At 39.5% G+C, this 27,774-nt stretch overlaps 1 protein-coding gene and 3 long non-coding RNA genes across 5 annotated transcripts; 3 read left to right on the forward strand and 1 right to left on the reverse strand.

The window, feature by feature from the left end:
- Window positions 1–588: 588 nt before the first annotated feature.
- Window positions 589–3,632, reverse strand: LOC114150487 (uncharacterized). The gene is made up of 2 exons (XR_003596758.1): window positions 3,526–3,632; window positions 589–839 (listed from the first exon to the last, which is right to left on the reverse strand). It is a non-coding gene; the product is annotated as an uncharacterized LOC114150487 (long non-coding RNA).
- A 267-nt stretch (window positions 3,633–3,899) lies between these two features.
- On the forward strand, window positions 3,900–8,954 carry LOC114150355 (MAP/microtubule affinity-regulating kinase 3-like). Its single transcript, XM_028026710.1, has 2 exons — window positions 3,900–4,137; window positions 8,419–8,954. Exon 2 carries the CDS (start codon window positions 8,450–8,452, stop codon window positions 8,762–8,764), a length of 315 nt encoding a protein of 104 aa, XP_027882511.1. The 5' UTR covers window positions 3,900–4,137; window positions 8,419–8,449; the 3' UTR covers window positions 8,765–8,954.
- Window positions 8,955–16,669: 7,715 nt separating this feature from the next.
- On the forward strand, window positions 16,670–17,251 carry LOC114150529 (uncharacterized). Its single transcript, XR_003596771.1, has 2 exons — window positions 16,670–16,718; window positions 16,827–17,251. It is a non-coding gene; the product is annotated as an uncharacterized LOC114150529 (long non-coding RNA).
- Window positions 17,252–26,037: 8,786 nt separating this feature from the next.
- LOC114150538 (uncharacterized) lies at window positions 26,038–27,475 on the forward strand. 2 transcript variants are annotated; one of them, XR_003596772.1, is made up of 5 exons: window positions 26,038–26,395; window positions 26,559–26,628; window positions 26,731–26,848; window positions 27,074–27,138; window positions 27,247–27,475. It is a non-coding gene; the product is annotated as an uncharacterized LOC114150538 (long non-coding RNA). The 2 variants fall into 2 exon arrangements; XR_003596773.1 differs by having other exon boundaries at window positions 26,093–26,395; window positions 26,731–26,807.
- Window positions 27,476–27,774: the final 299 nt, after the last annotated feature.

The following is a 27,774-nucleotide window of genomic DNA, read 5'->3' on the forward strand; positions in this document are numbered from 1 at the left end:
CATTCCTCAATAATCAATAAAAAAATATTGACTGACTTTAAAGCAGTCAAACTTTTTTAAATCTATTTTTATTTCTGATTAGCTCTTTCCATGTTTCCTCATGTAGCAGAAGCTCCACGTCTTCTTACTAATTTATAAGATCAAAGGGATTCCTTCAAAACATGTATTTTACATAACAGCATAAAATCTTTTTGTAACTTCAGTATTCTACTGTATATTAGTTTTATTTAAAATAAATCTATTTTGTGTCATTTTGATTTGAAACCCCAGTAATTATTGGCTTAACATTTAAATCTATTTATTTAGTAAATAACACAAAGAAATTCTGGTCGTTTCTTCTTCTCTGGCTTTACAAACCAGAGAAGAAACAAGCAAAAAAAAACAACAAAAAAAAACATTTCTACTTTTCATATCCATTTTTCTTTTAAATTACCAAAATTTGACATTTTAAAATAGTTTTTACTAAAAAGTTCCACCGCTTTCTGGGTTTTTCATAGATCATGTAAAGGAATATTTTTGGAGAATCTCAACAGAAACCGGAGACATTTCAGCAGAATTAAAGCAGACTTTGAATCTTCAGCTAGCATGCAGCGTTAGCAGAGCGGCACGTCACACAGCCATGCAACCGCAGCAACAAAGCTGCAACAACACACTGCTGCAACTCCTACACACTCAGGGCAAAGCAGCGCGGGCCTGACGCTACATGGGAAGCGGTGTGTGTGTGTGTGTGTGTGTGTGTGTGTGTGTGGGCGTGTGTGTGTGTGTGTGTTGGGGGGCAGCAGGTATAAGCTCACCTTGAGCCCTCAAGTCTCCCGTTTCTCTCAAACTCGGTTGAGACTCTGAAGCGCCGTGAGAAAATTCACACGGGGAGTCAGAGGAGAAGAAAACAACAAAACAGATTGTGGATTGTGCACAACACAAATCATTTCTCATCAATTTCAGTGAATGGAAGAGAAAAGAAAAGAGAAATAAAGTGTGTGACGGAATACGTTAGCGACGGTGTGAGCCACCACCAACACGTCACTGAGCAGTGACGTGTTGGTGGTGGACGTCAGATGAAGCGGCCGGGTTTGCAGTCAGCGTTTGCTGCCTCAAGTTAACGTTAGCTTCCAAGTCTCAGTTTCTTACAATGTAATGTTATTTAATTGCATTTCACAAATTACTTCAGGAGCATAACGAGGTGCAAAGCGTTTGTTAGCATGAGCTATTTTCACAAAACCCTTGAAAGGTGAACGTTGAACGTGTTTGGAGATTTGAGGACATGAGCTAATTCAAGCGACACCGGTTTCCTTGACCGGTGGTTCCGTTTGGCAAGCAAAATAGCCGCTACAAACTCAACCCCTACCTTCTCCGAAGCTTGACTTTTTGGTTCAAACTAGCTTCAACCAGTCTGCATTTATACGTCAAATAAATGCTGCTTTTAATCCCGCTGGAAGTGACAGCTACTGCGTTCATGGCAGAGGTGGGGACTCGAGTCACATGACTTGGACTCGAGTCAGACTCGAGTCGTTAAAATCACGACTTGAGACTTGACTTGAAAAAATGCTCAAAGACTCGGACTTGACTTTGACTTTCATGCCATTGACTTGGGACTTGACTCGACTTGAAGCTGTTTACTTGAAAAGACTTGATATTTTTTACTCAAAGTCTTAAAATTTAAAACACATTATTTATAAAGTGGCGTCATTAATTAATGTCACTCATTCCGCATCAATATGCGCAGACCGTCACTATGGTTTTCCTCTCTCCTTATGTATGTATGTGTACGTAGCTGCAGTACAACCAATCAAATTAACAGGATTTGGACGTTTAAAAAACCGCGGCAAAGCTGCAGAGCTCAGGGAACGAAATACGAAATAACCGCTCGAATATGCTTCCGCGAGTAATTTCTTTTGGCTACGTAGGTTATGAACTTTCGACTAAAAAACGAACTGCAACTTGTAAAACATGCAAGAAGAGAATATCGGATGGAGATGCCACGACGTCCAACTTTGTCCGGCATTTGAAGCTTCACAAAGATCGGTAGGTGGCGCTTTTCTTTTGCTGTAAGATAGTTGACTTTAGCTAACTTCGTGTTAGCATGTGTACTCCGGGTTAAATTGGTGATTATTTACCATAAATCCGGTCCTTCAAATGCCTCCACAAATAATGTGCACCGTGTTAGCTCAGGAAGCCGGTGGATAGTGAGCGGGGCTCCGGAACAGAAAGCAGATTCTGGACCTGAACACAGGGAACAGAGTCTCTCTGTCCCATCATGATGATGAGCCGGGTCTAGTATCATCTAAGGATGGTTGTTGTGTTTGAAGACATCTACGTTGGGAAATTATATTGACAATATATTATTTTGACAGGTCAGAGAAAAGAGGAAAAAACTGCTGTTATGGTTCTTTGTATTGTGCTGTGGAAATGTCAGCATTTTCGTCTTTTTTTATTGAATATCAAGTTTAACAGAACTGGGCAATAAAGTGGTCCAATTTAAAAATGTTCTTTATACTTTGTGTTCAGCTACACATGTTCTATCATTTGAGATAAATACATATTTTAAAACGAACAAATGGTCTATTATTTGAATTTTATGTATAATTGCAAATTATAAAAAAATTAATAAAATAAAAACGACTCGAAATGACTTGAAATTAAAGGTTCCTGACTTGAGACTTGACTCGACTTTTGCCTGTCTTTACTTGAGACTTGACTCGGACTTGAGGACAAAGACTTGAGACTTACTTGAGACTTGCAACACAGTGACTTGGTCACACCTCTGGTTCATGGGCAACGCACGTGGTGTTGTTTTCAACGGAAGTGACGTGAAAAGGCCCGGATGATGACCACCCGGTGACGAAAGACCCCGGATGCTTCTCCTACGTAGTCAGTCGAGAACGGCGGTGACGTCAAAATGCTAAGAGATATATTAATAGTAGCGCCATTCTATAGCGGGCTGCAAAGTGGCTCAGTCCGTAAGGTTGTTGCCTTGCAGTCGGAAGGTTGTGGGTTCGCTTCCCAGCCTTACTGCATGGAGTTTGCATGTTCTCCCTGTGCATGCGTGGGTTTCCTCCGGGTACTCCGGTTTCCTCCCACATTCCAAAAACATGACAACAAGGTAAGAGTTCATTGGTCACTCCAAATTCTCCCTAGGTGTGAGTGTGTTCCCCTTAGATAGAAATGGATGAATGGAAAATAATTTTTTTTTTAATGATTTATGTTAATCGTCATATAGAGACCTAATAAATTCAGATGCTTTGACTCGCCAGTAAGCGCTTTGCTCTCCTCCCACAGAGCCTCCTTCTCAGTTTTTTCCCAGGTGACTGTTGAGGAGTTTGTCCATGGACAAACAGCAAATAGGAGCTTTGTTGGGGTTTTTCTACGGCAAAATTAATAACAACGAATCAAAAGTTATTCAGTTCTTTTTGCTTGATTTGAAAAATATGCACAATTTGATGAATCGTTTTTTTCCCATTGTGAAACCAACTTTTTTTTTAGCTAAGGCTAGGCTAACAGACATTAAGGGTGTGAGAAGCTTCTTACCACAAGAAGGATCGATCAGCGATTAGTGCGTCGTTAAGCGCATCATTCAAGAGCGCATTAGTACGCGGCTGGCGTGCAGCGCCAGCAAACAGCGAGGTGTGAACCGGAAGTAAAATCAGCGTAATCAGACCTCGTTTCATGGTGGGAGAGAGACTATTGTTTGAAATGCATTCCAGCAGGGCCTCAAATAATAGTTTTCGTAAATCTTTCCAAAAGAAAGTATAAAATTCAGTGGTTAACCCATCTAGGCCTGGAGATTTACCCTTTGCCATTTGTTGTATTGCTACGTCCTTGCTGCAGCGAGGTGTACTTGGGTGTACTTGCCCTCACCTGGTAGACATCATGTTTTCCTTCCGGTTCACACCTCGCACGTCACTGCTCAGTGACGTGTTGGTGGTGGCTCACACCGTCGCTAACGTATTCCGTCACACACTTTATTTCTCTTTTCTTTTCTCTTCCATTCACTGAAATTGATGAGAAATGATTTGTGTTGTGCACAATCCACAATCTGTTTTGTTGTTTTCTTCTCCTCTGACTCCCCGTGTGAATTTTCTCACGGCGCCTCAGAGTCTCAACCGAGTTTGAGAGAAACGGGAGACTTGAGGGCTCAAGGTGAGCTTATACCTGCTGCCCCCCAACACACACACACACACACGCCCACACACACACACACACACACACACACCGCTTCCCATGTAGCGTCAGGCCCGCGCTGCTTTGCCCCGAGTGTGTAGGAGTTGCAGCAGTGTGTTGTTGCAGCTTTGTTGCTGCGGTTGCATGGCTGTGTGACGTGCCGCTCTGCTAACGCTGCATGCTAGCTGAAGATTCAAAGTCTGCTTTAATTCTGCTGAAATGTCTCCGGTTTCTGTTGAGATTCTCCAAAAATATTCCTTTACATGATCTATGAAAAACCCAGAAAGCGGTGGAGCTTTTTAGTAAAAACTATTTTAAAATGTCAAATTTTGGTAATTTAAAAGAAAAATGGATATGAAAAGTAGAAATGTTTTTTTTTGTTGTTTTTTTTTGCTTGTTTCTTCTCTGGTTTGTAAAGCCAGAGAAGAAGAAACGACCAGAATTTCTTTGTGTTATTTACTAAATAAATAGATTTAAATGTTAAGCCAATAATTACTGGGGTTTCAAATCAAAATGACACAAAATAGATTTATTTTAAATAAAACTAATATACAGTAGAATACTGAAGTTACAAAAAGATTTTATGCTGTTATGTAAAATACATGTTTTGAAGGAATCCCTTTGATCTTATAAATTAGTAAGAAGACGTGGAGCTTCTGCTACATGAGGAAACATGGAAAGAGCTGATCAGAAATAAAAATAGATTTAAAAAAGTTTGACTGCTTTAAAGTCAGTCAATATTTTTTTATTGATTATTGAGGAATGTTATAAATAGTTTAGTTACTCTGAAATTCTTACATTATCTTTTGAGGTGCTGTTGTCATTTCCTATCAGAAATAAGTTTTTAATCTCCAATTGTCAGGTATGAAGATGTTTATGTTAGTGATGGGTAAATGAGGCGTCATGTATCGTTTTGACCCAAAGCAAAACTGTATTGATACCGCGTCAATACTGTGTCACTGAATACTGACACCTGCTGGACATTAAAAATCCCTACAGGCAACGCAGTTCACAGACTGATTTGATGACCTAGTCTATACAGTCATGGCCAAAAGTATTGAGAATGACACAAATATTATATTTTCACATGATCTGCTGCCCTCTGGTTTTCATGTGTGTATGTCAGATGTTGTCATCACATACAGAAATACAATTGCAATCATATTATGAGCAACAGTAATGACAGTTAGAATGAGTTAATGCAGCAAGTCAATATTTGCAGTGTTGACCCCTCTTCTTCAGGACCTCTGTAATTCTCCCTGGCATGCTCTCAATCAATTTCTGGACCAAATCCTGACTGATAGCAGTTCATTCTTGCACAATCAATGCTTGCATTTTGTCAGAATTCCTAGGTTTTCGTTTGTCCACCCGTCTCTTGATGATTGACCACAAGTTTTCAATGGGATTAAGATCAGGGGAGTTTCCAGGCCATGGACCCAAAATCTCTATGTTTTGTTCCCTGAGCCAGTTAGATATCACCTTTGCTTTGTGGCAAGGTGCTCCATCATGCTGGAAAAGCCATTGTTCATCACCAAACTGCTCTTGGACGGTTGGGAGAAGTTGCTCTCGGAGGACATTCTGGTACCATTCTTTATTCATGGCTGTGTTTTTAGGTAAGACTGTGAGAGAGCCGACTCCCTTGGCTGAGAAGCAACCCCACACATGAATGGTTTCAGGATGCTTTACAGTTGGCATGAGACAAGACTGGTGGTAGCGCTCACCTCGTCTTCTCCGAACAAGCTGTTTTCCAGATGTCCCAAACAATCGGAAAGGGGATTCATCAGAGAAAATGACTTTACCCCAGTCCTCAGCAGTCCACTCCCTGTACCTTTTGCAGAATATCAGTCTGTCCCTGATGTTTTTCCTGGAGAGAAGTGGCTTCTTTGCTGCCCTCCTTGAGACCAGGCTTTGCTCCAAGAGTCTCCGCCTCACAGTGCGTGTAGATGCACTCACACCTGCCTGCTGCCATTCCTGAGCAAGCTCTGCACTGCTGGTAGCCCGATCCCGCAGCTGAAATACTTTTAAGAGACGGTCCTGGCGCTTGCTGGTCTTTCTTGGGCGCCCTGGAGCCTTTCTGGCAACAATGGAACCTCTCTCCTTGAAGTTCTTGATGATGTGATAGATTGTTGACTGAGGTGCAATCTTTCTAGCTGTGATTCTCTTTCCTGTTAGGCCATTTTTGTGCAGTGCAATGATGACTGCACGTGTTTCTTTCGGGGTAACCATGGTTCACAGAAGAGAAACAATGATGCCAAGCACCAGCCTCTTTTTAAAGTGTCCAGTGGTGTCATTCTTACTTAATCATGACAGATTGATCTCCAGCCCTGTCCTCATCACCACCCACACCTGTGTTAATGGAGCAATCACTGAAACAATGTTAGCTGGTCCTTTTAAGGCAGGGCTGCAATGAAGTTGAAATGTGTTTTGGGGGATAAAGTTCATTTTCTAGGCAAATATTGACTTTGCAATTAATTGCTGTCACGCTGATCACTCTTTATAACATTCTGGAGTATATGCAAATTGCCGTTATAAAAACTGAAGCAGTAGACTTTGTAAATATTAACATTTGAATCATTCTCAAAACATTTGGCCATGACTGTACAATAAGATTTAAGTCATTTAATTTCATCGTATATTATATATTGTATAATGTCATATCTTCAGTTAAAATCAAAATATATTTGATATTCTTCGATACAGTCAATAAGTAATGTGAACATGAACCAAGTGATGAAAATTAAAGCGATCGTGTTTGGAATGAGGATGCTGGTGGACTGGGTTTTTTTTGTTGTTGTTTTTCCCCACAAATTTTCGGTAAAAAAAAAAAAGGGTTTTCTAAAATTTTGAAATTTAGTCTGTTCCGTTTTTTTGACACAACTTCTGCTGTAGAAAAAATGAAGTAAACAAAACATTTATATGAAATAATTGATAAAAATCAGCTGAGTAATTTGTAGACTGGCTGTATACCTGAGTTTATCCAGGTGTATCTGTGACTTCATTCTGATGCCCTATGCCTCAGCATTGAGGAGGTGAATTTATTTAAATAAAACAGATTTTAGTGACACTGTATATTGTTCACATAACTTACATTTTTTCTTTTATATTTTGTACGCAGATCTTTATGGATGTGTTTTGCTGGAAATGTCTTTTTTGTATTTATTTATAGCGGGATTGTCTTTATTTCCCTTTTTTCTGCCTAAAGATTTTTATTTATGGAGGGTAATTTAAGAATAAAATTATGAAATGTATAATATCAAAGGAGAAACATGCAAAACTTAACCTGCAGAACATAATATAAAAGTAAACTAAGAGTCGGTTTCAGCTGAATTTGGATTCAGATAGATCGAGTAGAAACTGAAAAGAACCGGATGAAACAACTACGAAGTGAGAACCAATACCTTATTTTCTGACGTAAGATTAAAATGGCCCCATACTACCAAACCTTTCGTTTGCCTTGAGGCTCCATTGTTGACGCTGTACCGTAAAAGATCAAGAATTATTTTGGCAAATGCATCCCGTTGACAGATTGGCTTCCATATATAAACAGTTTGGCGCACCAGTGTCATTTCGAAACAGTTCCTGTATCGGTCACGTGACTTGCTGAAAACAATACGCGCACCGACGCTGATTTTGGTCTATGAGCTTGACACATGCGCAGACGCATCGGTGTTACCGGACCCATCACTAGTTTATGTTTCAAACATCTTATCGACAGTTAAAGAACTTTTTAAAAATGTATTTATGTACAGTGAATCAAATCTTAATGTTGCAGTGATATTCTGGGTTTTTCAGAGATGGCTTCAGTCTGTTTTACTTTCTTTTACTTCCCCTTTCTCAGTTTGGAAGTCACAGACAAAATGTAGTAAAAGTAACGAGTAAATATGGTAATAGATTATTTAAAACTGTTTTTTATTATTATTAAAACAAGATTTAACTTTACCATTAAACTGGAATAAAAGACAAGTTGGTTTCACAAGCAAAAAATAAAAAAAGCTGTAATGACTGTTGACTACATTTTGTCTAGTTAAAGGCTCCACAGCTTTGTGCTGCAACCTAAATGTGACATAAAGATAAACTGAGCTCAGAGCAGCTCAGGTCACAGTATGAAAAACTTCAGCTTTATTAGACTTTATAGTTTCATTCACCTCCGCCCCTAAAAGAAACAAAAAGTCACTTCTGTGAAAGATTTGTTGCAAACAATCCCAGCAGGATTTTAATTTATTCTAAGCCAAGCTCTCCTCCGTGTCTTTCTCCCCACAGTCGCCATGTACCTGGGGATCAGAAAGGGGAAATGAAAGACGGTAAGCCCCGCTCCCTCAGATTCACTTGGAATATGAGAACCACCAGCTCCATGGAGCCCTGCGACATCATGAGGGAGATCCGCAAGGTGCTCGACGCCAACAACTGCGACTACGAACAGCAAGAGAGTTTCCTGCTCCTCTGCGTCCATGGCGACGGGCGGGCCGAGAACCTGGTCCAGTGGGAGATGGAGGTCTGCAAGCTCCCCCGTCTCTCCCTGAACGGCGTCCGCTTCAAAAGGATATCCGGGTCGTCCATCGCTTTCAAGAACATTGCTTCCAAAATAGCCAACGACTTAAAACTATGAACAAAATGACTTAAAAGATAAGTTAAAAAAAAAATCTAAATCAAATCTATATTCAGAGGTATTTAAGCTGTACAATCATCCAAGTAGCAGTTTCCAAATGTCTCCTTTTTGTCCCCTGGGGCAACCGGGTTCCCGCGGGCACCGTGTTGGTGACCCCTGTTTTGGATCAATAAAGTATTTTTGAATTGAATTTTGAATTTAAATTTTTCTTCCAAACCATGCTTTACGACAGAGAGAAGTTTTCACCATTTGAAGGTCCGAAACTGACATAGTTAATAATGAAAGCAGAAATATTATGTCACATCAGTCGTGTAAGTTTCAAAAATGTCATTGTGAACTTAGACTGGTTGGCCAGTAGGTGGCAGCATACGGAGTGATGAACAAGACAACGCGACACCTGCATTATTTGTAGTCCGATTTCTCTGACGCACCAGTGCGTGCGTTCGTCAATGAATGTCATGGAAACGACGTTAGCGTCCTCAAGCCTATAAATGACGCTGACCTTCTGAGTTCTTTCCCCTTTGCGACGGGACTTTTGAGAGAGACGCCTGAAGGAGCCTTTACAGCCTCGGACGGTTTGAGCTTGTTGAAAAGTCTGCTGTGAAAAACTTGTTAAAGAAGCGCTTGCTGAAATACGCACTTGCTGAAGAAACCCGTGGATAACAAACCTGCGACAGACGGTTCCTGACCAGAAGAAGGAGGAGGAGGACCAACAGGGTGACCAGCTGGAAGGTTAAAATCATTCTTCTATTATTTTTAATAAACGAAAGCAAATTGTTACTAAGATATCAGTGACTTGTTTAGTTTATTTTGTGTTTGTGTGTGTTTTAAAGAAATACTGACTGCTGTAGAAAAAAAAAGACAAGTAGCATTCTTTGCTAGCATAGATCGTTCTTAACTAATGAGGCTTTTTCTTAACTGAATTTCGCTGGAAATGTCAGGAATGTTAAACGGGTGTAGTGATTTAATAAATATATGTATTTTACTTAATTATAGTCAAATTAGTTAAATTAACGTAAAATTTCTGGAAAATTAGCATGGGTTTTGACCGTTATTTTTTGAAAAATGCCACGACAAACACTCAGTTTCCATGGATACACTAAGTGAAATACGTTAAATATTTAACATTATTTTTAAAACACATTCAAAAAAATAGTATTTACCTTTATAATAGTCTATACTGTAATTGTTTAATTTCATTATTTTTTCAAGAAAGGGACATGTTGATCTGTTTTTTATTATTGTTATTATTTTTAGCATAGCCAGGAAACATGAATTGATTTGAAAAAACAAAAATGATATTTAATCTAAGAGTATCAGGTTTGATGACTTTGGTGTCCAATTCTTTGAAATTTTGATGACTTCTTTAAAGCATATAGCTTTAATAGGTCTCTTGCATTTGTGGGATGAAACAAATTTGTGAGTTAATTTAAATTGTTTTGTGACTTATGTGTTAGCTTATTGACATTTATGGATAAATGTCTGGGATATGAACACTAGTGTTTGAGAAAAATTGTTATGCTGGTTTGAAGAAAAACAAACAATAAGATTTCTGTCCAATTCTTGGCCTTTACTTTTGTTTTTTGTGTTTTTGAAAAATGCCCTGACAAACATACTTGGTTTCCATGGTAATCACATCAGACTAGCGGTTTATTAGGACACTCGAAGACGCTTTACATAAAATTTCCATTCATGCACACGTTCACACACTGAAGATAATAAGCTAATGGATTGTAGCCACCGATGTTATGTCATGCCAACAATAAACTCCAGCTAAAGGTGGGAGAAGTGTCTTGCTCAAGGACACAATGACAGGCGGACCATTGCAGGGCAAACTCCTACCACTGTCGCCCCAGTAATAAGCATTATAAGTTTGTGTTTGTTAATGATAAAACATTAGTAGGCAATGAATCGTGTATAGACATACAGTAGTTATCATCAATTAAAGCTGATTTTAACAAAGAAAATAATGATTTCTTTGTAAAAAAAAAAAAAAAATCAGCTTTGATGACTTTGGTGTCCAATTTTTGGTAAACTGGATGGTTCTTTGTTCATTTAAAAAAAAAAGCCCAGAAAAACATTTAGTTTCCATGGATACCTTGGTGATATTATTTAAAATGACTTCAATAAAAAATTAAGAAACACTTTTCAAACATGTGCCTCCCATCTAATGATAGACTTTAATATATGCGTTTAGTTTTATTACATGGGTGAACTGATTTTAAAAGAATAAAAAAACATTATTTGAGTTGGTTAAAGTCAGCTTTGATGACTTTGGTGTTCAGTTTTTGGAAATTAAAACTCTCTGTCTAGGAAAATATAATTAGCATTTTTGGGGTGCAACTTATTTGTGAGTTAATTGAATTTGTTTTGTGATTTATATGCTAGTTATTTGAAATTCTGGAAAATGTCAGTAATGCTGACTGGAGTTGTTTTGGTTTGAAAAACGTTTTGGAACCAGCTTTTTGAAAAATGTTTGTAGTCTCCATGGATACATTGAATAAATAACACACAACTTTATTCTTAGAAAAAATCTTTAAAGAACAATCAATGTGTACCTGTTGATTTCACAAAGTAACTCAATTATTTAGTTTATTGTAATTACTCAAGACCAGAAAAACCAGTGTTTTGCTCCATTGCATTTTAGTGACGTATCATTTTCAGAAGTTAGTTGAATGTTAACAGTGAATGTTAAAATTCATTAGAAACACATTGATCTCGGTTTCAGTGAATCCGGTTGTGATTAATTCGTTAGTTAACATTTTTTGGTGAGAATGTGGGGGTTTAACACTGCTTATGTGGTTTAAAAAGTTACTTCTGGTTTTAGAAGATCGGTTTTGATTTATTCAGATCTTTGGAATAAGACTCAGTGTCTGGTCCAGGTTTCAGAAAATGCCTCAAAAACACATTTGGTCTCCTTGGATACGCTGCTTGAAATAAAACCTTAATGCTTGAATATTAGAAAAGTTTTTAGATATATATTTCTCCTGAACTATTTCTAAGTAGTTTAGGTTTAAACTTATTATTGTTTAGTTTTATTTTTCTAAGAAAGAGGAGTTTTGAATAATTAGTTGTTTATGAAATGCTGTGTTGGTCATTTGCATATTTGGAGCTGTAATATATTTTCACGCTGATTACGTTTTCAGAAAGAGTCAGCAATATTAATAGTGGTGTGGTGATTGGAAAACATTTTATTTTAGTTTGAGAAGATTACTTTTAGAGAATCCATTGTTGATGTATTTTGTCTCCATGGAGATGGTAATATTGAAAGAAGCATTTGGAGAAAAATTATTGTGTGAACATTCATCTGAGTTTCTTGCTGGGTTGTGTGCAGCCATGATCTTCAGACTGATGTAATAAATTTCATAACACTACCTTCAACCATAACTGAGCCATTTGGAGTAATATTAACATGTGATAATAAGACTTTGAGGCATCATGCACACATAAGGGATGCAGATTATTATTTTAATTATTTTGTCTGGCTTATCTCCAGACAAAATATAATGGCCATTTTAACACTGGATATGGATTTCTAAACCAAATAAACAGTTTTATTTTTGTAGGAGGGAGCCCCTGGAAACGGAGGAAAGGCCACTTATGTCGGCCTGTTTATTTAGATTCTTAATTCCCGTCTTTATTGTATAATCAAATACAATGGCATAGCAATAATATTGTTAATTAAATATATTCAAGAAAACAAACACATTCACAAACCTGGGTTATTGTATTGTTGGGATTTTAGTTCCCTCAAAACATTGCTTTGGACTTTTGTGAAGGTCTAGATCCTGAATTATAGCTTTTTTTGCTTTGTTTTTTCCTTTGCAGCTCAGACCATGGCGCTTCCAGCAGATGGATCCCCAAAGTTGGAGGGACTTCCAGACAATGGTAAGGAACACGGTAAGGTGTGGTCAAATGAAACCGACATGGTTTCTGAAGACTATGGAGAGGGGTTGAGGTGTAGTTCACCTCCGCAGTCTGTGGACTGTGCTACCAGCTCCAGCGGTAGCTCTACTACCACCTCCAGTGAAGATGAGGTAGGTAATGCCTGTACTATCAGCTCCAGTGGTAGCTCTACTACTAGCTCCAGTGGTAGCTCTACTACTAGCTCCAGCGGTAGCTCTACTACCAGCTCCAGTGAAGACGAGGCTAATAATGAAGACCAGGATGATTTTAATTCCAGACTTCGGGTTGTCCAGGTCCTTGCACCAAACATTAAATTCCTGTGGGGCATAGGAGTGCTTGAACAGTCATTGAAACATCTCAATTCGAAGCTTGATCAGCTGAGCTCCGCTGTGGACCGTGGCAGTGCTGCGTCGCTGCGCTCTGAGATTCTTGAGATTCTTCCCCCAAATTTCAAATACATAAAAGACATTGGGGTAACTGAGAAGCCTGAAGAAGACACGGCTCCTTGTACTTCACTTGAATTCACGTCTGGACTTGACAAAGAGGAAGAGCCCATTTTGCGTCCAGAGAACTCCAGACCTATTGGTACCTCGCAACACCATCAGGTAGGTTTGGAAGAGGACGGGGCTTCTTTACCTTCTGGGCACGCCAGGAGCATTACACAGAAGGTGGATGCTGCGAAGGAGGACAACCCACCATTAAAGCTTAGTTCTGGTACAGTGCTTCCTTCCAGCTTTGACAAACCGGAAGAGCCCATTTTGCGTCCAGAGGACTCAATTCCTATCAGTGCCTCGCCACAACCTCTGGCAGGTTGGAGAAATTTAGTGACTTTTTGCCGCGCCATTAGAATTCCAAAGAAGGTGGATGCTGCGAAGGAGGATGACACACCATTAAAGCCTAGCGATCAGGTAGGTTCGAAAGAGGACGTGACTCATGCGACATCTGTGACTGGCATAAACGGAAAGAGGACCAGGGACACTGTTGCTAAAGAGGAGCCCCCAGCCAAGAGGAGTAAGGACACTCTTGCTGAAAAGGAGCTCCCTGCCAAGAAGACCAGGGACAGTGTTACTGAAGTGAAACTCCCAGCCAAGAGGACCAGGAATAGTGATGATGCTAGACAGGAGCCCTCTGCCAAGAAGACCAGGGAGAATCAAACTGAAGATGTGCTCCCCTCCAAGAGGACCAGGGACAGTGTTGCTGAAGAGGAGCCCCCAGCCAAGAGGACTAGAGACACTGTTGCTGAAGAGGAGCTCCCAGCCAAGACGGCACAGTGAAGATCCCATTTGGGGCGAGGTCCTTCAAAGTATCGGCAGAAGGATGGCATGGAGATATGGTAACGAATGGGAGGACGAGCCCATTCCGTCAACCCCTCTGTTCATTCCATACCGAAAGACAGACCATGAAAATCCTATTCTGTTATCCCCTGTCCTCAGTCCCTCCCCAAGGACAGCGTGTGAGGATCCCGGTCTTTTATCCCCTGTCCTCAGTCCCTCCCCAAGGACAGCGTGTGAGGATCCCGGTCTTTCATCCCCTGTCCTCAGTCCCTCAGCAAGGACGTCATGTGAGGATCCTGGTCTCTCATCCCCTGTCCTCAGTCCCTCACCAAAGACGTCGTGTGGGTATCCTGGTCTGTCATCCCCTATCCTCAGTCCCTCACCAAGGACAGCGTGTGAGGATCCTGGTCTGTCATCCCCTGTCCTCAGTCCCTCATATAGAATGGCGCGTAAACTTCCTGTTTTGTTATCCCCTATCCTCAGTCCCTTACGAGGGACGATGCAAGAGGATCCTTTTCTCTCATCCCCTGACTTCAGTCCTTCACCATCAACACACCGTGAAAATCCAACTTTGTCATCCCCTGACTTCCGTTTCCGGATGGAGACTGAAAAGGACAAAGAAGAGGAACCAACACCTTCAACATCTGGTGGAACGACAGCAAGAGCGAGTTCCAGACACGTGTGGTTTAGACCTCGCTACGTTTTAAGTGACTCTGATTAGATTGGGATCCGTAAAAACTGAAGACCTATTTGGGAAGTCACATTAGGACATCATCATTTCTCTGTTTTTTGGGGTTTTTCAAAATTAAAGCCAATGGGTTTCTAGCAAGCCTGTGGAAGCCTTAGGTAGCGCCTTGCACCGGGGCTGTTCTTTATCCCGCTGCTAGATGTAGCATTTTAGATGGTGAGGATCCTGGCAGGTCTGAGGAAGCCTTAGGTAGCGCCTTGCACCGGAGTTTTCTTCATCTTTGCGATTTCTTCTCAACTCCCCCATGTTTCAGGGTGAAATAGCGGTTCTTCCCCACGCTGTGCTCTCCGATATAGTAAATTGTTCTATCCTGTTCCTCCACTAATCCAGTCTCCAAGTTTTTAATCTTTCAGGTTTTAGCTGCTCATCGCTGGATCCTTTTGTCGTCGTCCATGTGGTTCCTGTCCTTCTGGACCCCTTGATTTTCACGCTGCTCGTACGTTTTTCCACATTCACATGATACTGCTTGCCTCCTGCTGGTGGTGGGGACCATCAGCTTTACTAAATAAAAATAGAAATAAAAATTCCCTATTAGTAATTTAGAAACTGTTCAACCATGTAGAGTTAAAGTTTACATTAACTAAGGAATGCTTGCCTGACAACATGTTGTATTAGAAACCAAATTAAAGCATCAGGACAATAAGAAATTAGAAGACAAAGGAGAACATAGACAGAATTTATGATTGAAGGATTTAATTAAAAGTTTTTACTCAGAGAGACACTAGAGAACAGGATCAGAGGAAAGGAAATGGAGAGCATGTGGAGTAAAGTTTTATGTAGATAAACTATTAATCTCATGAAACAAATAGTTTATATGGCTAACAGCATGTTCATGTGTTGCAACACAGCAAAATCACAGAAGATGAATAGACATTAAAAAAATACCAAACTAGTCTCTGGTTCGGGTTCAGACTTCTCAGATTTCTGATTCTCTGATCATCCCAGGTTGGATCTCCTCCGCCTGTAATCCTCCACCTTCAGCACCACCAGTCAGGGGAAGGAAGATAAGAGAACCCAGTTGACAAAAAAAGTAAGAAACTTATTTTCATTTTAAATATGGAAGAAATTGAGGTCAAATTTCAAAATTGTTCTTCCTTCTGTCCACATATATTCTATTTGTTAACCCTGTTGTCTTTTCTCTGGATTTCATTTCTACATCAACTCATGTCACATGACATGAGTTGACCAACAATTAAAGCAGAAGACCAGCTCCGCCTGTAATCCTCCTTCAACACCACCAGTCAGGTGGAGGAAGATAAGAGAACCCAGTTGACTAAAAAAAGTAAGAACATTTATATCTACACAACATGATTAATCATTTCAAATATAGCTGCGGAGAGCTGAACTGAAAGTTAGAAACTGTCTGCTGTCCATGCATATTTTCCTCCTTCACTTTATCTTCTCTCTTTATTTCATTTCTCTGTGAACTCATGTGATGACTGGAGTTGACCAACAATTAAAGCAGAAGACCTGCTCCACCTGCTGATCTACTGGTTGTAACAGCTTGTGGGAAAGGTGAGGACATGATGATGACTTTGATCAGAAAATCTCTTTCAATAATCTGTCATTTAGACAGAGATTAAGGAATGTGTGTCTGATCATGTGATGATTCCCCAGCATCACTGGACCAATCAGGCGAGAGAAGACAGAGAGGACTGAGGACTGAAACGAAAATACTCTGCCTGCCAAAAAAGGTAGACGATCCAGTGGCCCCAGGTTTACACACCATCTGTTGGTACTAAATACATTTTTTACAACCTTAACTTTTCTATAGTTGAGATTATTTTCTTAATTATTCAAGAATTGAAACCTTGGTTTTCCTTCCCGTTAGATCATATAAGCAAATAAAAGAAACAAATTTTAATGTGCAAAAAGTTTATTTACAGTGAGCAACGCTACAACACTTTTATACATACAGTGCAGTAAACAATTCTCATTAAATTCCCCCCCGTTGTGACAGGTTTGAGGCAGACCGAACCGCTGGGGAGATGGACCTCACCTGGCACCATTACTCTGGATGTAACAGGTAGGTGAGCAGAAACTGAAGCTGCTGAGACATCTCAGAAAAGTTTCAGCATTTAATGACGTGCGTTGGAACTCTGCGTTTCTCAAATTTGTTCTTCTGTTTCCTTAGCTCAACTCTGCTGTCAAAACATCAATGACTCGAGAAGCGGACAGCGAGATTTCTGGTGCCTGGCTGGAGACGAGATTCTGATTATTCAAGAGCCAAAACAAAATGTCAGAATAAATAGTTAGAAGGCAGATTTGTTTTCTGTTTGTTATTGTTTTCATTATTAATGCTCCATAACACAAAATTCATCACTGCTGTAACTCTTGAGTTGAATAAAATGTTCTTCTTTCAATCTGTTATTTCTGAAGTCTTTTTTTTTTTTTTACCATAATCATTTGTGGAAACATTATATATTAAAGGAACGCCCACATTTTTAATAGAACTTCATGACTGATCAAAGCACAAACTGGAGAACAGGATTAAAAGAAATGTATTTGTTTTAGTAAGTGTTAATTAATTTGTAGTTACATCAATACAAAATTCACATCTTAAAAACTAACACAAGCCAGTCACACTGAAGAAGTATCCTGATGTTGACCTTCGACCCTTAGCTTCAACTGATTCACTGAAAGGTTGGGTAGAAATGTTACCCAGAGAACGCTCTTTTTCCTTCGTGGACTACACATTTTTCAATTTCCCAGAGGAAAATCCATATCTTTGTGCAACAGATTTATTTACTTATTTGTTTTTTGACTCGTTTAGTTTCTAAATTGAAACTTTTATAAGCAGTGACAAGTGGGTTGTTTCAAGGACAAACAACCCACACAAAAAAACGAGTTCTCGTTTTTTTGTGTGTTTAAATGTTATGTAAGGCAGCACACACGTGTCACCCAATTACTTTGTGTGGCTCTAATTACATGCAGGTACAACGATGAGATGCTGGTTTTTGTAAGGGGTTTTTTTTGCCACAGCAAGAAGGATGTGAGGCTTCAGGTTCAGTGCAGAATTCAGTTTTATTTGAAAGTACGAGCTTTTGACCAAAACAGCTCTGGATATGAAGACTAAATAGAAACAAAAGGGAAAAAGCTATTTAAAAACCTGGATGTTATTCAGAATTAGATTTTTTTTTTAAATGAACATATTTTTCTGTTTTTTTGTTTGTTTGTTTGTTTCAAATGTTTTTGCAAAGTATTTTTCTGAAGCTGATTATGTAATTTGGATCAATAAAGTATTTTTGAATTGAATTTTTCTTCCAATCCATGTTTTGCGACAGAGAGAAGTTTTCTCATTTAAAGGTCCGAAACTGACATAGTTAAGAATGAAAGCAGAAATATAATGTCACACCAGTCGTGTAAGTTTTAAAAATGTCATTGGGGCGTGCTGTGGTGGCGCAGGGGTTAAGCACAATCCACATATAGAGGCCTTAGTGTTCGACGGGGCTGTCGCAGGTTCGATTCCCTGCCTGGCGACCTTTGCCGCATGTCTTCCCCCTTCTCTCATTACCCTCTTTCCTATCAATTCTCTGTCAAATAAAGGTCACTATAGCTAATAAAATCTTTTAAAAAAAAAAAAAAGGTGGCGTGCTGTGGTGGCGCAGGGGGTTAGCACGCCCCACGCTTGGAGGCTTTAGTCCTCGGCGCGGACTTCGCGGGTTCGACTCCCGGTCCCGACGACCTTTGCTGCATGTCTTCCCCCCTCTCCTCACCCTCCTTCCTGTCTGCCTACTGTAGAAAAAAATACGAGCCACTAGCGCAGCAAAAACTCTTCGGAGGAAAAAAAAAAAAAAAATTTAAGTCATTACACTAGTTGGCCAGTAGGTGGCAGCATACGGAGTGATAAACAAGATAACGCGATACTTGTATTATCTGCGTTATTTGTGGTCCAAGTTCTCTCACGCGCCAGTGTGTGCCTTCGTCAATGAATGTCATGGAAACGACGTTAGCGTCCTCAAGCCTATAAATGACGCTGACCTTCTGAGTTCTTTCCCCTTTGCGACGGGACTTTTGAGAGAGACGCCTGAAGGAGCCTTTACAGCCTCGGACGGTTTGAGCTTGTTGAAAAGTCTGCTGTGAAAAACTTGTTAAAGAAGCGCTTGCTGAAATACGCACTTGCTGAAGAAACCCGTGGATAACAAACCTGCGACAGACGGTTCCTGACCAGAAGAAGGAGGAGGAGGACCAACAGGGTGACCAGCTGGAAGGTTAAAATCATTCTTCTATTATTTTTAATAAACGAAAGCAAATTGTTACTAAGATATCAGTGACTTGTTTAGTTTATTTTGTGTTTGTGTGTGTTTTAAAGAAATACTGACTTCTGTAGAAAAAAAAGACAAGTAGCATTCTTTGCTAGCATAGATCGTTCTTAACTAATGAGGCTTTTTCTTAACTGAATTTCGCTGGAAATGTCAGGAATGTTAAACTGTGGTGTAGTGAGTTAATAAATATATGTATTTTACTTAATTATAGTCAAATTAGTTAAATTAAATGTCTCGAAAATGATCTTGGTTTTTGACCGTTATTTTTTGAAAAATGCCATGATAAACATTCCGTTTCCATGGATACGATAAATGAAATACGTTAAATATTTAATATTATTTTTGAAAAAACATTCAAAAGAATAGAATTAACTTTTATAATAGCCTATATTTTAATTGTTTAATTTAATTATTTCTTTCAAGAAAGGGACATGTTGATCTGATTTGTATTATAATTTTTTTGCATAGCCAGGAAACATGAATTGATTTGAAAAAACAACAATGGTGATATTTAATCTAAGAGTATCAGGTTTGATGACTTTGGTGTCCAATTCTTTGAAATTTTGATGACTTCTTTAAAGCATATAGCTTTAATAGGTCTCTTGCATTTGTGGGATGAAACAAATTTGTGAGTTAATTTAAATTGTTTTGTGACTTATGTGTTAGCTTATTGACATTTGTGGATAAATGTCTGGGATATTAACACTGGTGTTTGAGAAAACTGTTATGTTTGTTTGGGAAAAAAAAAAACAAATGGTAAGATTTCTGTCCAATTTTTTGAAAAATGCCCGGACAAACACACGTGGTTTCCATGGTAATCACATCAGACTAGCGGCTTATTAGGACACTCGAAGACGCTTTACATAAAATTTCCATTCATGCACACGTTCACACACTGAAGATAATAAGCTAATGGATTGTAGCCACCGATGTTATGTCATGCCAACAATAAACTCCAGCTAAAGGTGGGAGAAGTGTCTTGCTCAAGGACACAATGACAGGCGGACCATTGCAGGGCAAACTCCTACCACTGTCGCCCCAGTAATAAGCATTATAAGTGTGTGTGTGTGTGTGTGTGTGTGTTTGATTTTAACAAACAAAATAATGATTTCTTTGTAAAAAATCAGTTTTGATGACTTTGGTGTCCAATTTTTGGTAAACTGGATGGTTCTTTTTCATTTTTTTAAAAAAAGCCCAGAAAAACATATTTAGTTTCCATGGATACGTTGGTGACATTATTTAAAATGACTTCAATAAAAAATTAAGAAACACTTTTCAAACGTGTGCCTCCTACTATCTAATGATAGACTTTAATATATGCGTTTAGTTTTATTACATGGTGAACTAAATTTAAAAGAAAAAAAACATTATTTGAGTTGGTTAAAGTCAGCTTTGATGTTCATTTTTGGAAACTACAACTCTGTCTAGGAAAATATAATTAGCATTTTTGGGGTGCAACGTATTTGTGAGTTAATTGAATTTGTTTTGTGATTTATATGCTGGTTATTTGAAATTCTGGAAGATGTCAGTAATGCTGACTGGAGTTGTTTTGGTTTGAAAGAAGGTTTGGAACCAGCTTTTTGAAAAATGTTTGTCGTCTCCATGGATACATTGATTAAACAATAACACACAACTTTATTCTTAGAAAAAGTCTTTAAAGAACAATCAATGTGTGCCTGTTGATTTCACAAAGTAACTCAATTATTTAGTTTATTGTAATTACTCAAGACCAGAAAAACCAGTGTTTTGCTCCATTGCATTTTAGTGACGTATCATTTTCAGAAGTTAGTTGAATGTTAACAGTGAATGTTAAAATTCATTAGAAACACATTGATCTCGGTTTCAGTGAATCCGGTTGTGATTAATTCGTTAGTTAACATTTTTTGGTGAGAATGTGGGGGTTTAACACTGCTTATCTGGTTTAAAATAGTTACTTCTGGTTTTAGAAGATCGGTTTTGATTTATTCAGATCTTTGGAATAAGAAGTCAGTGCCTGGACCAGGTTTCAGAAAATGCCTCAAAAACACATTTGGTCTCCTTGGACTACGCTGCTTGAAATAAAACCTTAATGCTTGAATATTAGAAAAGTTTTTAGATATATATTTCTCCTGAACTATTTCTAAGTAGTTTAGGTTTAAACCTATTATTGTTTAGTTTTATTTTTCTAAGAAAGAGGAGTTTTGAATAATTAGTTGTTTATGAAATGCTGTGTTGGTCATTTGCATATTTGGAGCTGTAATATATTTTCACGCTGATTACGTTTTCAGAAAGAGTCGGCAATATTAATAGTGGTGTGGTGATTGGAAAACATTTTATTGTAGTTTGAGAGGAATTACTTTTAGAGAATCCATTTGTTGATGTTTTTGTCTCCATGGAGATGGTAATATTGAAAAAAGCATTTGGAGAAATATAATTGTGTGAACATTCATCTGAGTTTCTTGCTGGGTTGTGTGCAGCCATGATCTTCAGACTGATGTAATAAATTTCATAACACTACCTTCAACCATAACTGAGCCATTTGGAGTAATATTAACATGTGATAATAAGACTTTGAGGCATCATGCACACATAAGGGATGCAGATTATTATTTTAATTATTTTATCTCCAGACAAAATATAATGGCCATTTTAACACTGGATATGGATTTCTAAAAAAATAAGCAATATTATTTTTGTAGGAGGGAACCCCTGGAAACGGAGGAAGGGCTACTTATGTCGGCCTGTTTATTTAGATCTCCAATCTTTAAACTTAATTAATTTTACAGGTGTACATTTCTGCTGTTGGCTATATGTGGGAGTATGAAGGTACTGATGGGGTGTCAGACTAGCTGTCTTTGTGATTGTGAAAAATTGTGGAGCTCAAAGGAATTTAGTTTGATTTACTACAATTAACATTTTGGTAATTTACAAACGCTATTGGAAACATATATTTTTAAACTTTGATACTTTTAAATATTAAAATTGTGTAAGCAGTGATTTAAGTGTAATAATTATGAATGGATAACATATCTTATCCCTGGCTATTGTTAAGAATGATAAATTGTACCTCAGCATCAAAGATTTGTGAGGATGGGTTGTTATATAAGGGTAAACTGAGTAACTTGTTGCAGTTTTATTTTATTCACACTAATGGAATAATCTAAGATTACAGGTGTTTCATTAGCTATTAAGACATCCTAAACACACTTTATAGCTCTTTAATTTATGTTTCCAAATGTTTAAGAGTTTATGGTTAGGGGGTGAATTACCAATAAGTCTAAATTTGATTTGTTGTCTCTAATGACTGATTGGTACCAAGATGAAGCTGCAAGTTAATTTGTCTGAGTGACGATGGTCCATACATGTTTGATCATTGAGTTTTAGAGTTTATTGTTGTGGTTTTTATGTAAAATTGTATTTTTTGCTGTTTTTTGTGACTAACGATAAGCTACATTTGTTTTATCTCTTAATTCCCGTCCTTATTGTATAATCATACACAATGGCATAGCAATAATATTGTTCATTAAATATATTCAAGAAAAACAAACACATTCACAAACCTGGGTTATTGTATTGTTGGTATTTCAGTGTTGTCTCTAAACATTGCTTTGGACTTTTGTGAAGGTCTGGATACTGAATTGTAGCTTTTTTTGCTTTGTTTCTTTCTTTCACAGCCCATACCATGGCGCTTCCAGCAGATGGATCCCCAATGTTGGAGGGACATCCAGATAATGGTAAGGATCACGGTAAGGTGTGGTCAAACTGAAGCCGAGGAAGACGAGGTAGGTAATGCCGGTACTGCCGGCTCTAGTTGTAGTTCTTCTACTAGCTCTAGTGGTAACTCTTCTACCAGCTCAAGTGACGACGAGGCTGATAACGAAGACCAGGATGACTTTAAGTCCCGACTTTGTTTTGTCAAGGTCATTGTAGGAAAGCTTCAACAGTCATTGAAACATCACAATTCGACGGTTGTTCAGCGGGGCGCCGCTAAGAGTAGTTCAACTGTGGACCGTGCCAGTGCTGCGTCACAGCTGCTTGAGATTCTTCCCCAACATTTCAAATACAAACAAGACATTGGGGTAGCTCAGAAGCCTCAAGAAGACAAGGCTCCCTGTACTTCACTTGAATTCGCATCTGGACTTGACAAACAGGAAGAGCCCATTTTGCGTCCAGAGAACCCCAGACCTATCGGTACCTCACAACATCATCAGGTAGGTTTGGAAGAGGACGGGGCTTCTTTGACTTCCAGCCGCGCCAGGAGCATTACACAGAAGGTGGATTCTGCGAAGGAACACGACCCACCATCAAAGCTTAGTTTTGGTACAGTGCTTCCTTCCAGCTTTAAATTCACATGTGGACTTGACAAACCAGAAGAGCCCATTTTGTGTCCAGAGGACTCCATTCCTATCAGTGCCTCGCCACAACCTCTGGCAGGTTGGAGAAATTTAGTGGCTTCTTGTACTTCCGGCCGTGCCAAGAGAACGGCAAAGAAGTTGGATGATGTGAAGGAGGATGACCCACCATCAAAGCCTAGTTTTGGTACAGCGCTTCCTTCCAGCTTTGAAGTCACATCTGAACTTGACAAACCAGAAGAGCCCATTTTGCATCCAGAGGACTCCAGTTCTGTCAGTGCCTCGCCACAACCTCTGGCAGGTTGGAGAAATTTAGTGACTTTTTGCCGCGCCATTAGAATTCCAAAGAAGGTGGATGATGCGAAGGAGGATGACACACCATTAAAGCCTAGCGATCAGGTAGGTTCGAAAGAGGACGTGACTCATGCGACATCTGTGACTGGCATAAACGGAAAGAGGACCAGGGACACTGTTGCTAAAGAGGAGCCCCCAGCCAAGAGGAGTAAGGACACTCTTGCTGAAAAGGAGCTCCCTGCCAAGAAGACCAGGGACAGTGTTACTGAAGTGAAACTCCCAGCCAAGAGGACCAGGAATAGTGATGATGCTAGACAGGAGCCGTCTGCCAAGAAGACCAGGGACAGCGTTACTGAAGTGAAACTCCCAGCCAAGAGGACCAGGAATAGTGATGATGCTAGACAGGAGCCCTCTGCCAAGAGGATCAGGGAGAATCAAACTGAATATGTGCTCTCCTCCAAGAGGACCAGGGACAGTGTTGCTGAAGAGGAGCCCCCAGCCAAGAGGACTAGAGACACTGTTGCTAAAGAGGAGCTCCCAGCCAAGACGGCACAGTGGTATAATGAAGATCCCATTTGGGACGAGGTCCTTCAAAGTATCGGCAGAAGGATGGCATGGAGATATGGTAAAGAATGGGAGGACGAGCCCATTCCGTCAACCCCTCTGTTCATTCCATACCGAAAGACAGACCATGAAGATCCTATTCTGTTATCCCCTGTCCTCAGTCCCTCCCCAAGGACAGCGTGTGAGGAACCTGGTCTGTCATCCCCTGTCCTCAGTCCCTCATATAGAATGGCGCGTAAACTTCCTGTTTTGTTATCCCCTATCCTCAGTCCCTCAGCAAGGACGTCGTGTGGGTATCCTGGTCTCTCATCCCCTGTCCTCAGTCCCTCACCAAAGACGTCGTGTGGGTATCCTGGTCTGTCATCCCCTATCCTCAGTCCCTCACCAAGGACGTCGTGTGGGGATCCTGGTCTGTCATCCCCTGTCCTCAGTCCCTCATATAGAATGGCGCATAAACTTCCTGTTTTGTTATCCCCTATCCACAGTCCCTCACCAAGGACAGCGTGTGAGGATCCTGGTCTGTCATCCCCTGTCCTCAGTCCCTCATATAGAATGGCGCGTAAACTTCCTGTTTTGTTATCCCCTATCCACAGTCCCTCACCAAGGACAGCGTGTGAGGATCCTGGTCTGTCATCCCCTGTCCTCAGTCCCTCATATAGAATGGCGCGTAAACTTCCTGTTTTGTTATCCCCTATCCTCAGTCCCTTACGAGGGACGATGCAAGAGGATCCTTTTCTCTCATCCCCTGACTTCAGTCCTTCACCATCAACACACCGTGAAAATCCAACTTTGTCATCCCCTGACTTCCATTTCCGGATGGAGACTGAAAAGGACAAAGAAGAGGAACCAACACCTTCAACATCTGGTGGAACGACAGCAAGAGCGAGTTCCAGACACGTGTGGTTTAGACCTCGCTACGTTTTAAGTGACTCTGATTAGATTGGGATCCGTAAAAACTGAAGACCTATTTGGGAAGTCACATTAGGACATCATCATTTCTCTGTTTTTTGGGGTTTTTCAAAATTAAAGCCAATGGGTTTCTAGCAAGCCTGTGGAAGCCTTAGGTAGCGCCTTGCACCGGGGCTGTTCTTTATCCCGCTGCTAGATGTAGCATTTTAGATGGTGAGGATCCTGGCAGGTCTGAGGAAGCCTTAGGTAGCGCCTTGCACCGGAGTTTTCTTCATCTTTGCGATTTCTTCTCAACTCCCCCATGTTTCAGGGTGAAATAGCGGTTCTTCCCCACGCTGTGCTCTCCGATATAGTAAATTGTTCTATCCTGTTCCTCCACTAATCCAGTCTCCAAGTTTTTAATCTTTCAGGTTTTAGCTGCTCATCGCTGGATCCTTTCGTCGTCGTCCATGTGGTTCCTGTCCTTCTGGACCCCTTGATTTTCACGCTGCTCGTACGTTTTTCCACATTCACATGATACTGCTTGCCTCCTGCTGGTGGTGGGGACCATCAGCTTTACTAAATAAAAATAGAAATAAAAATTCCCTATTAGTAATTTAGAAACTGTTCAACCATGTAGAGTTAAAGTTTACATTAACTAAGGAATGCTTGCCTGACAACATGTTGTATTAGAAACCAAATTAAAGCATCAGGACAATAAGAAATTAGAAGACAAAGGAGAACATAGACAGAATTTATGATTGAAGGATTTAATTAAAAGTTTTTATTCAGAGAGACACTAGAGAACAGGATCAGAGGAAAGGAAATGGAGAGCATGTGGAGTAAAGTTTTATGTAGATAAACTATTAATCTCATGAAACAAATAGTTTATATGGCTAACAGCATGTTCATGTGTTGCAACACAGCAAAATCACAGAAGATGAATAGACATTAAAAAAATACCAAACTAGTCTCTGGTTCGGGTTCAGACTTCTCAGATTTCTGATTCTCTGATCATCCCAGGTTGGATCTCCTCCGCCTGTAATCCTCCACCTTCAGCACCACCAGTCAGGGGAAGGAAGATAAGAGAACCCAGTTGACAAAAAAAGTAAGAAACTTATTTTCATTTTAAATATGGAAGAAATTGAGGTCAAATTTCAAAATTGTTCTTCCTTCTGTCCACATATATTCTATTTGTTAACCCTGTTGTCTTTTCTCTGGATTTCATTTCTACATCAACTCATGTCACATGACATGAGTTGACCAACAATTAAAGCAGAAGACCAGCTCCGCCTGTAATCCTCCCTTCAACACCACCAGTCAGGTGGAGGAAGATAAGAGAACCCAGTTGACTAAAAAAAGTAAGAACATTTATATCTACACAACATGATTAATCATTTCAAATATAGCTGCGGAGAGCTGAACTGAAAGTTAGAAACTGTCTGCTGTCCATGCATATTTTCCTCCTTCACTTTATCTTCTCTCTTTATTTCATTTCTCTGTGAACTCATGTGATGACTGGAGTTGACCAACAATTAAAGCAGAAGACCTGCTCCACCTGCTGATCTACTGGTTGTAACAGCTTGTGGGAAAGGTGAGGACATGATGATGACTTTGATCAGAAAATCTCTTTCAATAATCTGTCATTTAGACAGAGATTAAGGAATGTGTGTCTGATCATGTGATGATTCCCCAGCATCACTGGACCAATCAGGCGAGAGAAGACAGAGAGGACTGAGGACTGAAACGAAAATACTCTGCCTGCCAAAAAAGGTAGACGATCCAGTGGCCCCAGGTTTACACACCATCTGTTGGTACTAAATACATTTTTTACAACCTTAACTTTTCTATAGTTGAGATTATTTTCTTAATTATTCAAGAATTGAAACCTTGGTTTTCCTTCCCGTTAGATCATATAAGCAAATAAAAGAAACAAATTTTAATGTGCAAAAAGTTTATTTACAGTGAGCAACGCTACAACACTTTTATACATACAGTGCAGTAAACAATTCTCATTAAATTCCCCCCCGTTGTGACAGGTTTGAGGCAGACCAACCGCTGGGGAGATGGACCTCACCTGGCACCATTACTCTGGATGTAACAGGTAGGTGAGCAGAAACTGAAGCTGCTGAGACATCTCAGAAAAGTTTCAGCATTTAATGACGTGCGTTGGAACTCTGCGTTTCTCAAATTTGTTCTTCTGTTTCCTTAGCTCAACTCTGCTGTCAAAACATCAATGACTCGAGAAGCGGACAGCGAGATTTCTGGTGCCTGGCTGGAGACGAGATTCTGATTATTCAAGAGCCAAAACAAAATGTCAGAATAAATAGTTAGAAGGCAGATTTGTTTTCTGTTTGTTATTGTTTTCATTATTAATGCTCCATAACACAAAATTCATCACTGCTGTAACTCTTGAGTTGAATAAAATGTTCTTCTTTCAATCTGTTATTTCTGAAGTCTTTTTTTTTTTTTTACCATAATCATTTGTGGAAACATTATATATTAAAGGAACGCCCACATTTTTAATAGAACTTCATGACTGATCAAAGCACAAACTGGAGAACAGGATTAAAAGAAATGTATTTGTTTTAGTAAGTGTTAATTAATTTGTAGTTACATCAATACAAAATTCACATCTTAAAAACAAACACAAGCCAGTCACACTGAAGAAGTTTCCTGATGTTGACCTTCGACCCTTAGCTTCAACTGATTCACTGAAGGGTTGGGTAGAAATGTTACC

This window comes from Xiphophorus couchianus, chromosome 9, assembly GCF_001444195.1.
Source record: "Xiphophorus couchianus chromosome 9, X_couchianus-1.0, whole genome shotgun sequence".
NCBI lineage: Eukaryota > Metazoa > Chordata > Actinopteri > Cyprinodontiformes > Poeciliidae > Xiphophorus > Xiphophorus couchianus.